Source organism: Simochromis diagramma, unplaced genomic scaffold, assembly GCF_900408965.1.
Source record: "Simochromis diagramma unplaced genomic scaffold, fSimDia1.1 OVJJ01000084.1, whole genome shotgun sequence".
Taxonomy (NCBI): Eukaryota; Metazoa; Chordata; class Actinopteri; order Cichliformes; family Cichlidae; genus Simochromis; species Simochromis diagramma.
In genome coordinates this window covers 84736-99182 of record NW_024386906.1, presented here as the reverse complement: position 1 = coordinate 99182, position 14447 = coordinate 84736, and the positions used below count along the sequence as shown (strand labels likewise).

The 14447-nt window shown below is 42.9% G+C and overlaps 1 protein-coding gene across 2 annotated transcripts in view; it reads left to right on the top strand.

The window, feature by feature from the left end:
- The window catches only part of enpp2 (ectonucleotide pyrophosphatase/phosphodiesterase 2), a 74322-nt gene extending 60175 nt beyond the window's left edge, over positions 1-14147 (top strand). Inside the window, exons 15-24 of one of the 2 annotated variants that reach the window (XM_040034899.1) lie at positions 1134-1209; positions 2616-2703; positions 2860-3029; positions 6363-6498; positions 6729-6868; positions 8403-8538; positions 8707-8784; positions 8862-8994; positions 9122-9275; positions 11560-14147. In XM_040034899.1, coding sequence (XP_039890833.1) covers positions 1134-1209; positions 2616-2703; positions 2860-3029; positions 6363-6498; positions 6729-6868; positions 8403-8538; positions 8707-8784; positions 8862-8994; positions 9122-9275; positions 11560-11730 — 1282 coding nt within the window. In that variant the 3' untranslated portion in view covers positions 11731-14147. The remainder of the gene's footprint in view (positions 1-1133; positions 1210-2615; positions 2704-2859; positions 3030-6362; positions 6499-6728; positions 6869-8402; positions 8539-8706; positions 8785-8861; positions 8995-9121; positions 9276-11559) is intronic. The other variant, XM_040034898.1, reaches the window with a different exon arrangement.
- The last annotated feature ends 300 nt before the right edge of the window (positions 14148-14447 follow it).

Genomic DNA, 14447 nt, shown 5'->3' with positions numbered 1-14447 from the left:
CCAGTAATAATATAGAAGATTAGGAACTCTCTGTCTTCTATGTTTAGACTTTTTCTAAGTTGCTACACAATGAAGAAAGGTCAAAGTGAGACAAGAAGCTTAGAATTTATGATTAAAATCAGCTGCCTAAACAGTGTATGTAGGTGTAAATTGTAAGAAACTGAATAACCTGGAAACAGTCGCGGCCAGCAAAACAGTCGGCTATTTTTAATCCTCATCTTTGGATTCGGCACAAGCCACAAGAAATAACAGAACTCAGAGCTGTGGTGTGAAAGACAGCCTGTTTCAGCAAGTCTGTCTGTACAAGCGTCCACACCTCTAATTTTATATCATACTAAAGTTATTGAGTTATAAAGAAAAATCAAACATTTGTTTTAAAGGGAGAAATTAGCTATAAACAACAACACAGCCAAACACATGCACAAATGTTCGTTGTGATTAGAGCGATGATAGAGGGATTATATGGGCACTATTAGTTTTTGGCATATTTGTGTTAGCTGCTTTTCTCAGGCCTGAGCTTGTTAACCAGTAAATCATATGACAACCTATTTTGACACTTACGATACAACAGTTACACCAGCCACATGTAGTTTAGCAAATGATTATACTTCATTCAATTCCTGTTAAACGATGTTTATGTTTGCGTGATTAAATTTTGCTCCAGCAGTGGGTTTGAGGGAAATAAAGAGATGTGTCTTAGTTATTTTGTGGTCGCTGTAGCTCAGGAGGAAGAGCAGGTCACCTACTGATCAGAAGGTTCGTGGTTCGAGTCCTGGCTTCTGCACTCTGCATGCCAAGTATCCTTGGGCAAGATACTAACCTCAAGTTGCTTTCTGATGCATCCATCAGAGTTTGCATGTAGTTAGAAAGCACTAAGTGTAGAGAAAGTGAATGTGGCATGTTGTATAGAGCACTTTGAGTACTCTGGGAGAGTAGAGAAGTGCTATAGAAGAATCAGTCCATTTATCAATGTAAGCAGAAGGTGACATTATTAGAAAAACAATAAACATTTTTATATATCTGTCACACAGTTTGGCTTCTTTGTTGCCAACCTTAGCAACACTGATGGTAGAAACAAAGTTCGTCACTGTCCTCTTGGTTACGAATGAGAGAAGATACCTCTGTCATTACAGGAAGGTCCCTGAAGGCAGGAGGCACTGTGGCTTTGCTGGAGATCATGGATATGACAATAAGATCAACAGCATGCAGGTACTGTTTACAAGATTCCCTTTGTATTCACAATACCAGCTCAGCTTTCTAAAACATCAGCTAGGTACAGCGTACACGCACTGTGCACACGGTTACACACTGAAACCGGTATTAACCTCCTCGGACCTGGCGTCCACATATGTGGACATCACATTTTGGGTTATTTAGACCAAAATACTAAATTTTGCTCTACAAGGGCCTGATATCCAATTACAAGGACATTATACTGCCACTGTTATATCGAAATTTTAAACGAATATCCTCATATGTGGATCTCATTTTTCTTAGAAACAAAAATCAGGTAAAAAAAAAAAAATCTGTTAATTCTTTGTTTTTACATTCATCAGGTCCCAATCAGCCCAAATATCAAAGAGAAATTAAAAATGTATGCCGTGGAAGAGTTCGGGTCTTAGGAGGTTAAAGCTCAGACTGTCTAAACATTCAATTTCAACATTTATAAATATTGTTATAAGGTAAAGACCCTCCAATAATACAGAGAAAATGATGAGCAAGTTGTTGCTTAGGCAACAGTGGGAAGAAAAAACGCCCCTTTAACAGGATAAAACCTCCAGCAGAACCAGGCGGGGGGGGGGGGGGCAGACATGTGCCGTACTGGTCAGGGATGAGGGGAGGAAGACAGGAGAAAGACTTCCTGTGGAAGAGAGCCGCAGTGTGTAAACACAAAGTGAGTGAAGAAGAAATGCTCAATGCATCATGGGAACCCCCCAACAGCACAGACCTAATGCAGTGTAAATAAGTGAGGATTGAGGGGCACCTGATCCAACCCTAACTACAACTAACTGCTAATTAACCTAATTACCAACAACTGAGAAGGTGTCTGAATCCAAGCTGGAAGCAAACAAACAAAAAGACAGTATGTGCACATTTCATAAACATTACAGGAACTTTAATCGTCTTCTTAAATACACGAAATGTAAGAAGGAATAATAATAAGTAGAAGACAGGGAACTAATTTCAAATCAAATCAAATCAAATCACTTTTATTGTCACATCACATGTGCAGGCACACTGGCACAGCACATGCGAGTGAAATTCTTGTGTGCGAGCCCCACAGGCAACAGAGATGTGCCAAACACAACAACACAAACGAGCAAAATACAAGAATGGCCAACCTGAAACTAATAAATATATGTACAATATATAATAATAATATATAATATAATAATAATAATTTATAAAAAACAATTAAATATTCTTGAGATTTCTGAGGATAAAGCCCAGAGATTCTTCCCACAATATAAGGCAACTGTCTTTATTTATGTAATGAAATGTATGCAAATGTAGAATAGCCTTTTTTAAACTCTCGTTAAAAACTTCAGATATATCAAACATTTTCTTGCATTTGTTGTAACAAACTAACCCGTGTGATGAACTTTTGCTTCCAGACTATTTTCGTTGGCTATGGGCCTACGTTTAAGTTCAAGACTAAAGTTCCAGCCTTTGAAAACATCGAGCTTTATAACGTAATGTGTGGTGAGGAGTCCCTTTTTTTCCATCTGCATTTCTGTGTTCAGGTGTCTGGGTGTGTTTTGATATCTGATATTTTTCCACAATAAGAATGCGTTAGCTGATGTTTACGTGTGTGTGACGTCTTTAGTCTGATTTCAGTCACATTTGTCCCATTCTTAGATCTTCTAGGTTTGAAACCAGCCCCTAATAATGGAACTCACGGCAGTCTGAACCACCTGCTAAGAACCCCCCCGTACAGACCCACCATGCCAGAGGAGGTCTCCAGACCAACAGCGTCTGGTGTTGTACCCGCAGGAACAGACAGCTTGGGGTGCAGCTGTGATGAAAAGGTCAGCCACGATGACTCAGAGGCAGACCTGAGCCCAACTTCCTGTCAGTCCCTGAAGGGAATTCTGTTCTTCTATTTTTCTAAACCTCTTCTATTCTATTTTTTTTGTCTGTTTTTTAAATTTCTCAACTCAATCATATGTTCAGCAGATGCAGCAACATTCTTGGCTGTACATCCATATTGTCACACTAGGCAAAATTCCTCCCATCTTCTGCTGCTCAATTTGGTGCTTGTATGAATTGCAGTCTCAGTTTCTGAGACTCACAGGAGTAGCACCCCACAGTCTGGGCTTTCTCCTCTGTCATCAGCACACCATGTTCACTGACAGAACTCATACTAACTGGATATTTTCTCCTTTTTTGGGCCAAACTCTAAAGATGGTTGTCCAGGAAAATCCCATGAGATCAGCAGTTTTTGAAGTGACCTCAGCGCCTCTTTTTAAAACTCCCTCTTCTTCACTTTTGGCCTAAAAGAGTTGACTCTAAAATTGTTTCCATAGGCCAAATTAGCCCCTTACAAAGTATGACTAACCTGCATGTATGACTGGCCAGATGCCAAACATTCCCTTGACTTTTAAATCCCACAAAAGGATCCATCTGGTCAGCTTATTTACTTAATTAATTTTTTTTTATAAGGTGCCATATGACAGCAGCAGTCCCCAAGGTGCTTTATATTTTAGGCTAAAAACCCTACTATAATACAGAGAAGCCCCACACAACCAGAAGACCCCCTATGAGCAAGCTCTTTGGCGACAGTAGGAAGGAAAAACTCCCTTTTAACAGGAAGAAACCTCCAGCAGAACCAGGCTCAGGGAGGGACGGGGCCATCTGCTGCGACCGGTTGGGGTGAGAGGAGGGAGACAGCACAGAAGATACACCATGAAAGAGAGATCAGCATTAAATGTGTGCTGTATAAACACACACACAGAGAAAAGAACAGCAAACATCCAGTGCAACTCATAAATGAACATTTGTAGCTAGAACAAGGTGCTGTGAGAGATTACAGAGAGCCTGAAAGGGCCCTGACATCATGGAAGTGAGCCTGCGATGTCACGAGACACCAGACTGAATCCAGAGAAGAACAAGTTCTTTAGGGTTCTGAACCATCCTCCTGACAGGTATCCTGAAACACTACACTTTATTTCCCGTGCTAATAACAGGATCATCACTTGAAACGAAATGCAGCCAGCATTTAGAGTAGGATGACAAATATAAATTCTGTGTTCACACAGACACTGTCCACACTGCAATATATCCACAGCAACATAACAAAGACCCTAAGAGGTCGACCTGGGCCGGAACAAACCGGACCCACTGAGGCCACGAGCCGCAGGAGGCAAGGAGTAGCTTTTGACTGCCCAAGGTCAACCAGGAAATATCAGGACACCAGAGTTCAGGCATATTTAGTAATACGGCTTTGTTCTGGCACCTCTCCCTCCATGTACATACATGAAATCTAGAGGAAGGAAGAGCAGCAACAAGAGCTGCTCACAGAAGAAAGCAGGCATCGGTGCCCAGAGATACGAAGCTCATGAAATCGAATAAAGCATGAAAGGAGGTGCAGGGATGCAGAGAGGCTGCAAGAACATGGTAACTGTAGGCTGAAGCGCTCAGCTGAGACATCAGCGTGTCTTTGTGTCTGATTGTTTTATGAGTTCTTTAAGGAATGCAAGAAAGTTTTTATCAAGTATGTATTCAAGTCAGTAACACTTTTTTGGCCCATCGGAGGTGTCAGCACAGATGCTCTTTATACGAAACATATTAGAACTACAAGGACAAGAACTACAACCCTTTAACATTGAAGGTGACGTAGAGCCCAGTTTATCTGTACTGGTGCGGTGAAACTTTCTGTTAGTGCACAGAAGTTGACCAACATATTTCACTCACTGGCCCCACGTCCTTATTTGAGGTTTGACACAGTTTTAGTAGATAAAGCTGAATGGCTTGGACATGAGCTGTGGTTTGGGGAAGTCCTCGAAGGGGACTGGTGGCAGCTCCCGGGCCTGGCAGATCCTCATGGACTAAAACAGAAATGAAGAAGGTAAAGAATTAAAAAGGGGAGGGAGGGTGGGGCACATAAACGAGAGCGAACAGCTTGTGGAGCTGGGGGAACATGTGTAGATGAGGACCAGAAGGAGGCGTGTTTGGAGGCGTGGTCCAGCTCCTGAAATTCAGATACTTTATCTCCAGTTAATCCCTGAGATTTGGTAACACCCCCCCGTAAAAACAAAAAAGAAATTGTATGGTAATTACTTTTGTAGATAGTGAAAACATTTTATTGTTTATCTGTCGCAGCAGATGGCCCCGCCCCTCCCTGAGCCTGGTTCTGCTGGAGGTTTCTTCCTGTTAAAAGGGAGTTTTTCCTTCCCACTGTCGCCAAAGTGCTGCTCATAGGGGGTCATATGATTGTTGGGTTTTTCTCTGTATCTATGAAGCGCCTTGAGGCAACTTTTGTTGTGATTTGGCGCTATATAAATAAAATTGAATTGAATTGTTGGTTTCTGGCCCTCGGACCTTATTTGTAACACCCTTAAAGTTCCCTGGCTACTCTACCCTGACCCAAGCTTGTTTTTTGACAATAAAATAAGAAATTAATTTTTGTGTTGGTTTGTTTTTGATCCCGATTGCAACAAAATCACACATTTGGACATTATACGATCAGTGGTGTGGGCTGGGGCACTTAGTGTTGATGACGTCCTCAGATTAAAACTCCTCAGTCATCGTGCAAACGGAGAGTAAGAAATAAGCTGTAGCATAAACCTGGTATGAAAAGTAAGACCCCAGATCCATGTTTCCCTGCCTGTACCCAGCAGGATTTATTAACCATAACTGGGGTTAGCTGCTCGTCTTGTTGTGCAGAGCAGTGTGTGTGATTGGTCAAATGTGCTATCAGCTGATCTATACCATAGCAGGTGACTGAAGGGCTTTTTGTTGCAGAAGTTTTGCTTTTTTGCAGTTTAACTTCATTTTACACAGTGTAAAAAGATTCATCTGCATGGGTCTGTCATTCAGGAGGATTTGATTGTTTGTGCCTTTTTTACTTGTAAAAAAAAGTTTCTTAATGTGCGATTGCTGTTTTCTTTTAAGCCTAAATAACCTTGATGCTTCTTTGCTTTCTGCTGCAGAGCTGGGGTCGGTTCACCTCGTCAAAATCAATAGTTTATTGACAATTTTTGAGTTTAACAGCCTTCTTAGTGCAGATATTGTGTGTGTAGTTGCTGTATTGAGGTGAATTAGACCCAGCTCTGCCCTGCACTGTCTCACTTTATGCTGTGTTTGTGATTCCCATGTAGATCTCTGGCAAGAGATTGTTTCAATCTCCGATCTTTTTGCAGTTGCGTGTAAAAAGTAGGGGCCAGAGAAGTTTGAAAGTGACCCTTGTACGAGGCTATAACCTGGAGTCACTCTGGCTCTGTCTCTTACAGAACAAAGTGGAGGAGCTAAACCAGCGACTGAGGCAAGCTATGGATGGTCAGTCTTTAACGCTCCTACTGAAAATGTCATTAATAAGTGACTTTTCCTTTCAGTCCCAGCAGATAAAACTAAGCGTAGTTGCAGTGAAAGTTTGGATTTGTAGCTCGTCTTGTTTTATTTGAAATTTCTTCATCATTCTGTCATGAACGCTCAGTCGTCGTTTTAATGCATCGATCTGTAAATGTCTTTTGCTACATTCCTGCTTGTCTGCGCTCTTCCTCTCATAGACAGCAGGAACCTGCCGTTCGGTCGGCCTGCTGTCCTCTTCCGTACCAAATACTGCATCCTGCACCACAGCGACTACATCAGTGGCTACAGTGAAACTCTGTCCATGCCCATCTGGACATCGTACACTGCCAGCAGACAGGTACTGCTCTCTCCGTCCTCTCTGTCTTTCAGTTGTTGGAAGTACAAGTGCTTAGGTGTAGTTAACTGTTTAGCAGATATTTGATGTTTCCGAATTTTTTCTATAAGTTCATCTCCTGCTTCCAGCACCATTGCTACTATTGGGGAAACCTCTTCTGAGTGCCGTCATGTCACTGATTTCACAACAGGCTTTAGTTTAGGGGGGCTGTAGCTTAGGAGGTAGAGCTGCTCATCTACTGATCAGGATGTTGGTGGTTCAATCCCTTGCTGCTCCAGTCTTCATGCCAACACACTAACCCAGGAAGCTCTCTGATGCATCCGTCGGACTGTGAACGTTAGATGGAAAGCACGGCTTGTGTGAATGGATGCAAGATGCAAGTGGGCGACCGTGGCTCAGGGGGTTGGGAATCGCATCTGTAACCGGAAGGTCGCTGGTTCGATCCCTGGGCTCTCTGTCCTGGTCGTTGTGTCCTTGGGCAAGACACTTTACCCTACTTGCCTACTGGTGTTGGCCAGAGGGGCCGATGGCGCGATATGGCAGCCTCGCTTCTGTCAGTCTGCCCCAGGGCAGCTGTGGCTACAACTGTAGCTGCCTCTACCAGTGTGTGAATGTGAGAGTGACTGAATAGTGGCATTGTAAAGCGCTTTGGGTGCCTTGAAAAGCGCTATATAAATCCAATCTATTATTAAGTTGTATAGAGCAGAGTAGAGGCAGTGCATTTAACATTCAGACAGAGAAAACACCAACTCCTGTGTGAGATCTTAATCTCCGATTACCATGCTGATGATTTAGTGGTTACTGGTCTCCAGTTACGATCCAGACACCAAACAGCAATCTTTATGCCTGAAAGGCTGTCTTCAGAACAAAACAGCTTGTACTAACAGCATTTTGTCAAAAACTGGATGACATTCATTCTTGGTGACTTTCACCAATATTTCTCATGAGTCTGGTTGTGCACCTGGATCAAAGACATTTGGAAAATTTGCATCTTTTGCTGCTTCTGGTTTCACTGTGAGCCAACGTTGTTGTAATAATGTGATAAAAGGCTGAAATAATAACGGCTGTCGTTCTTATTTTGTCAGTTTCAAGGCTTCTTACTCGCCCTGAGTTTGTTTAAAGTTAGCTTCTTAGTTTGAAGATATCTTAAAAATCCATGAAAAGATTTTGTTTTATTTCCATTATTTTCCATTTTCACTCATCTAACTACAACTGTTGTTCACTTGACAACTCTTTGACAGACAGCCGGGTCTCACACAGCCACGTTTTGCAGGATACAGTCAATCCTTTGTTACACAGCGGTTGTCCTCACATTCAGCCCCGAGCTCCATCACTGCAGTTATATTAAGTATCTTTAAACAGCGAAGGATGCTATGAACCTCCTGCACAGCAGGAAACGTGCAGGTGCTGGACAGTGTCACCTGTCTCACCTGAATGCCTGCTGACTGTATCTTTTCTGTGCCATTTTTCTTTCTCTGGTCTTTGAAACAAATCCACGATATGTTTAACAGAACTTTGTATTCTGCTGGTCTTCCAGGTAGAAGTGTCTCCTCTGCCTGAAGCTCTGTCCAACTGTGTGAGACCTGATTCCAGAGTCCCTCCAGCTTACAGCCAATCATGTACCAACTACAGAGCAGATAAACACATCACGTACGCCTTTCTGTACCCACCACGTAAGTGAGCCCCTGCAGCAGAGTTAACACAGCATGTCTGGTGAAGGTTTTACTGGATTCTTATCCCTACAATAATAATACAGTCATATTATTATTCTTTTTTCCCACACTTGATCGTATTCCATGACTTTATTTACCACATTAATCCTGTTTTTTCCTTGCTGACAGAACTGTCGTCAAATCTAGACAAAAAATCCGATGCTGTCCTCATCACCAACACTGTTCCCATGTATCCTGCATTCAAGAGTAAGTCTTTACCCCAGCTTTAGTGAACTCTGTTTTATGCTTTTAGTCCACCACCAACATCTCTCTCCCTCTCTCAGAGATATGGGGTTATTTCCAGAGAGTGCTGGTGAAGAAATACGCCACTGAGAGAAATGGAGTGAATGTACTGACTGGACCCATATTTGACTACAACTATGACGGTGTCAGAGACTCAGCTGAGAAGATACGAGAGTAAGCACACTTAATATTTCCACGTTTCTGTTAAACCTCCTTACTCCATGTATATTTTTAACTGTGGACAGTGCTAATGTTCGGAAAGTGTGTGGAACAGCTTCCTGACCTTGATCTTCTCTTGCAGGTATATAAGTGGTACAATCCCAATCCCCACTCACTACTTTGTGGTTCTGACCAGCTGCTTAGACTTCACACAAGCTACAGACTCGTGTAACGGACCGCTCAACAGCGCCACCTTCATCCTGCCGCACAGACCCACCAACGATGAGAGCTGCAACGTACGGATGGTCACGTTTACGTTTTCCTTCTGCTCTTTTCCTTTTCCTCATCCACAGCAGAGCAATCTTGCAAACATAACATGAAAAATGTTTCCCGCACCAAACAAATAAATTTAAAAAACCACACAGCTGAGCTGCAGCCACACCAGGTTGCTCCTCAAGCTGCTTTTGCATAAAGAAACAGCACTGATAAATACATACTCAGCTTCAGTCCGACAGGGGAATTGGAACGCTCTAATGCGTGGGTGTTCTTGCAAACACAACTTCCTGCACTTATATTATTATTTTTTACAGACAGTCTTTCAGGAAATCCGTCCATCAGACCGCAAAGAGGCTGTACAGTTAGTCCTCCAGTATTGCACAGCAATAAGTGCTATTGCCAATAAGCTTTGCTGTGTCTCCAAGGACAGTGTCAAGAGCATGGAGGATATTCCAGGAGACAGAAAGTTATTCTAGGAGAGCTGAACAGAGCTGTAGAGGGTCCTTAACACATCTCCATATTTGGAGGGCTAGAGGGTGGAGTATCAGCCAGCAAGTTTAGGAAGAAGTATTCAATCAATCAATCAATCAATCAATCAATCAATCAATCAATCAATCAAAGCTTTATTAGCCACATGCAGGTTGCCCTGCAGTGAAATGGGACCCTCTCCCCCGACCTTACACACACAACACAGACATCACATGGTGATACAGGTTGGAGATCGGTAACATTACAGAAAACCACTGAAATGTACACTATAATGGGAAAGTACAAGAGGAAATAAAGAGACCTCTACTCATGCTGGGCTCCTGGGAGGACAGCATGAGAACAGGAAACAAAAAAACTCCTCTGCACAGAAAGCCACAGCACAACATTATGGAGCACGTGACAAGCCACAGGGTCGGGTGGGGGGTGAGGAGTAATCCGAAGCAAACACAGCAGCCATCCTGCACTGCGCTACCATTCCAGCGCGGGCTCAGACCCACCGTGTTCCCAGGAGGCAACAAGCATCGAAGGCGTTTGGGAAGGGAGGGGGATGCATAGAATGGGAAGAACAGTCTAAACACAGTCGTTATCAGGGTGTTGTTGTTCAGCTCCAGCCTTGAGACCGCAGCTGGTGCCACAGGGGTATCCCCATGAAGTGATGGTGGTTTTTCCTTTAGTGCGAACAACTCATATCAATTTCAAAGCAGTTCTACAGTCCGACACTGGTCTCTCAATCTCCTGTTGGAGAGCCGCGAGCTTCTCCATGATGTGATCAATTTGTGCTCAGAGTTCTTATTCTGAGTATTCACAGCAGCCGTAGCCTCTCCAAGATCTTATCCGTGCTGCACTCAATGAGCCCATTTTGAGAAACTCACGCCTCTTCCCATCGTTCCAATCCCAGCGGGCAGCCTTGTGGGGGTTTGAACAGCCGGTTCTGCTTTCTTAATTCTTCGATAAGTCAGGGCCAAGCCAGCTCCGATCAGCAAGAACCCTGTTACCATGGTTCCGAATAGATAGATATCTTCAGCACTCAGGCTCACCCGAGCCCAAACTTCTCGTTGAGAAAAGGGTGTCAATTGCATTCAGAGACCGGTTGATCAAATCCATAATTCCTCTTTTAGGTTTAGAAACAGACTGTGAGAGAGTCTTCCAGGGAAAAGTAAAAACACAAGACAAGGACATAAGAAGCCAAGCAAGGAAGATAAGGGAGAGGAGAGGAGAAAAAGTGCGACTGCCTTCGCCGAGAGTTCAAACTAGTAAAATACTATAATTTTACCTTTCAAAACTGGAGCACCTCCTGCCCTGTGGTAGCTGGGATAGGCAAGATGGCATTGTGTCATTTTTTAATATTCCAAAATGAAGGTAAAAGGTTCAAAATGACACAAAAGTGCACACCAATACTGCTGAGCTGTGCAGCGATCTCGATGCAGTGACCACAAGCATGTGACTGTGAAGGATTGGTGGTTCGTTTGACGGCCCACCAACGTCACAGCTGATTAACTCCACATCTGTGAGGTTTAGAGCATTAGCTGGAGGGACAATAAATCAAAGACATTGTCCAAAAACTGAATAAAAAGCTGCGCTGATCACATGTCTTTGAAAGGAAATAATAACTCAACAGTTACTGAGCTTTAACTGTTCTCCCGGGACCCCAAACTACGCTCATGTTCTTGTGAATAAGAAACTTTGTATGTGCAAAGTCTTAAGATCAACTGAAGACAGCCTTTCAAAACATGAACCAAAGAAACATTTTCGATCTGATGTCCATTAATAAGAGGTGACTGCTGCTAACGCTGCTCGTCCTTACTGCCTCCACAGAGCTCAGAGGAGGAGTCTCGTTGGGTGGAGAGCCTGATGAAGATGCACACAGCTCGGGTCAGAGACGTGGAGCTCCTGACAGGCCTGGACCTGTACCGCAGGACCAGCCGCAGCTACGCTGAAATCCTCTCGCTCAAGACCTACATGCACACCTATGAGAGCGAGATCTGAGTTCTGCTAATGTTCCTGACGTTATCTTCTGCCGTGGTGGATCCATGTGGTACCAGGAGGAGCTGCAGTCATCTCACCCCACCAGCTGCTCTGCAGCATCTATGCTGTGGCCCTTTCACTGACTCCTTCATGTGCTTTCATCTCAGTAACTGTTATTTTGCATACATTTTGAACACCACTCAGCTAAGAGGCCACTCGAGTTTAATATTTAGCTTTTCAAAAGGCAGAGATCGATATCCATTCGCAGAAATGCTGCTGCACAATGACACTCATTTCATCCAACCATGACTGTACCCACCTATGTGTCAGAGGCTGTGACTGGAAATGAGTCACAGCATCACTAAATATGTCTCGAGATACTCGAGTAGAGTTACACCATAACAAACAGATCGGTGTAGAGACAGATTCTGACCAATCAGATAAAAGCTTTTATTTTTCTTTGAATATAAGTAAGATGTTCTCCTATGTGTGTGTGGCTGTATGACATGCCAAGAGAAACACAAACTTTCTCACTTCCCTTCATCTTTAAGCAACCACTATTTTTGGATACACTCAATGAAATCAGTTTTCAAAAGTCTATAAAAGGCCATTGTGGATTTTGTTACATTGGTTACGTCCTCACGTTTGTGTATTGTCAGGTACACAATGATCTACATGTTGCACCAGTGCACAATCAGATCAGTTGTTTAAGTGTTTCACCAGCCTGGAGGCTGTTAGGAGGCTAAATAAAGAAATGATGTTTTTGCACGTGGAGGTGCCTGAAACAGCACGGTGTCAAGAATCCACGATTCTTTTTCATTCCATATTCTGGACATTGTAACTTCAACATGGCTGACATTCATCAATAAGACCTGTTGTCACATCATTAAGAAACCTGCTGTAAGTCAGGTTCTCAGAGCACTGCGTTTCTCTTGACATCATGATGTTTTTCATGGTTATGAAGAAACAAAGGAGGTTTGTATTTTCACTGTTTCCTCTCTTCCTCGTTGGTCTCCTTGGTCAGAGTGTGGGCAGTTTTCCTGTGAATGCACAAGCATTAGAGCAAGAAAGTTTATTTGCTGTGGAATTTCATCTTCTGTCCAATTCAGTCAACTTTCCAAATCAAGTGAAAATGAATTCAAATGGAAAGCAAAGTGACCGTGAGGCTGTGGGATTACACTAGGCCCATCCATAAACGCTTTTACAAATCTGGGACTGCAGATGTAGAGAGCTAGAATCCACATGTTACAGAGAAGCGACGTTTGAATGATGTCAAGGAAAAGCGCCTTGCACCACAGAGCCCCAGAGAAATCAGCAGTAAGGACTGTAAAACCAAAGCTGTCTTGTGTACGATGCATTCAGCTCTTCCTCGACATGATGAGTGCTTTAAAAATGTCTTTGGTGTGTCACAGGGAGTGACACTGGTGTTTGTGTGTGATTGTGAAGGTAAATTCCAGATTTTTCTTTGTATTTTTGATTGTCAAATATGTGGGTTTCATTGTGAATTGTGTCCAATAACAGTGTTGATGATGATTTATTGTTTTTGGAAAAAAAACACACACCACCTGTGAGACCGACTTATTTAAACTTTATGGAGATTTGTCAATAAACAAGTGTTTTTACTAAAAGAGCTGTGCTGTCTGCTGGGGTGCTGTCAACAAGAGGAAATCCCTGTTGTGTTTTGTCTTTTTGGTTCAAGTTTTATTCAGTGAGGTATGGTTTCCTGTTTATGTTACGATTATGGTTGCTGTTCTGTTTCTGTGCCTCTGTGTTCTTGGGAAGGGTCATTGTCTTTAGCTTACGTGTCTTGAGTTCAGCTCTGTGTTTCCTGGTTTACCTTGATAGTCCTGGTCCTTTGTCAGTATAGTCTGCTTTACTTCCTGCGTCCTGTCACATTTATCCCAGCTGTGTCTCCCTCCTGTTGTGCGTTTCCACTCCTTACCTGGTGTGTATTTATTGCTTGCGTTGTCCTTGGCTCTTTGTCGGTCTGTCTGCTTGTCATCCCTCGTGTAACCGCTTCTCTCCGTCCCCTCGTGTTTCCAGGTATTTCAGGTTTTGGCTCATTTTCTGTGTTCCACCTGTTGATTGTTTTGTTCTGCCGTCAATAAAGGCTGACTTTTTGTTAGTGATGGCCAAACAACGCTTTCTGAAGCGTTGAAGCTCGTGTTGAAAAACGGTTCATTACTCAAAGCTTTTCAACACAGTCCTCTCTGGTGACATCTGGTGGCCAAACATATGACGAGCAGCTTGAATCTACAAAATAAAATGAACTGCTTCATTATGATTGGCCACTCTACAGAGTGGAGTTCACAGTTCTGTCTGATATTGGGCCGCCGTTGTGCTGCTTTGAGCATGTATTTTTTGGGGGGTGAAAAACTTGCCATGTCTATTTGTTTAATAAATAATTTTGATCAATAAACATTCCTTGTTTAAACATGTGCCATGGTGTGGTCTTTCTTTGCTCGTGACTCCTCGGCGTTTGTAAATGCAATAGATTAAAAATACATATAATAATGTACAAAACATTATGCGGTATGCTGTGACGTCCTGACTCCGTGTACTTATGCAATCAATCGCTGGACAGTTATGTTTATAAATCACATTAAATTAGGCCAGTTTTCTTATACGCATTTTTGACCCGGGGGTAGAACTGATCATGAACTTGTAAAGTAAAAGTGATGCATTTAAAGTCAACCTGTTTGGTTTTTATTTAAGAGGAGAATTTGTTCCACTGTGCG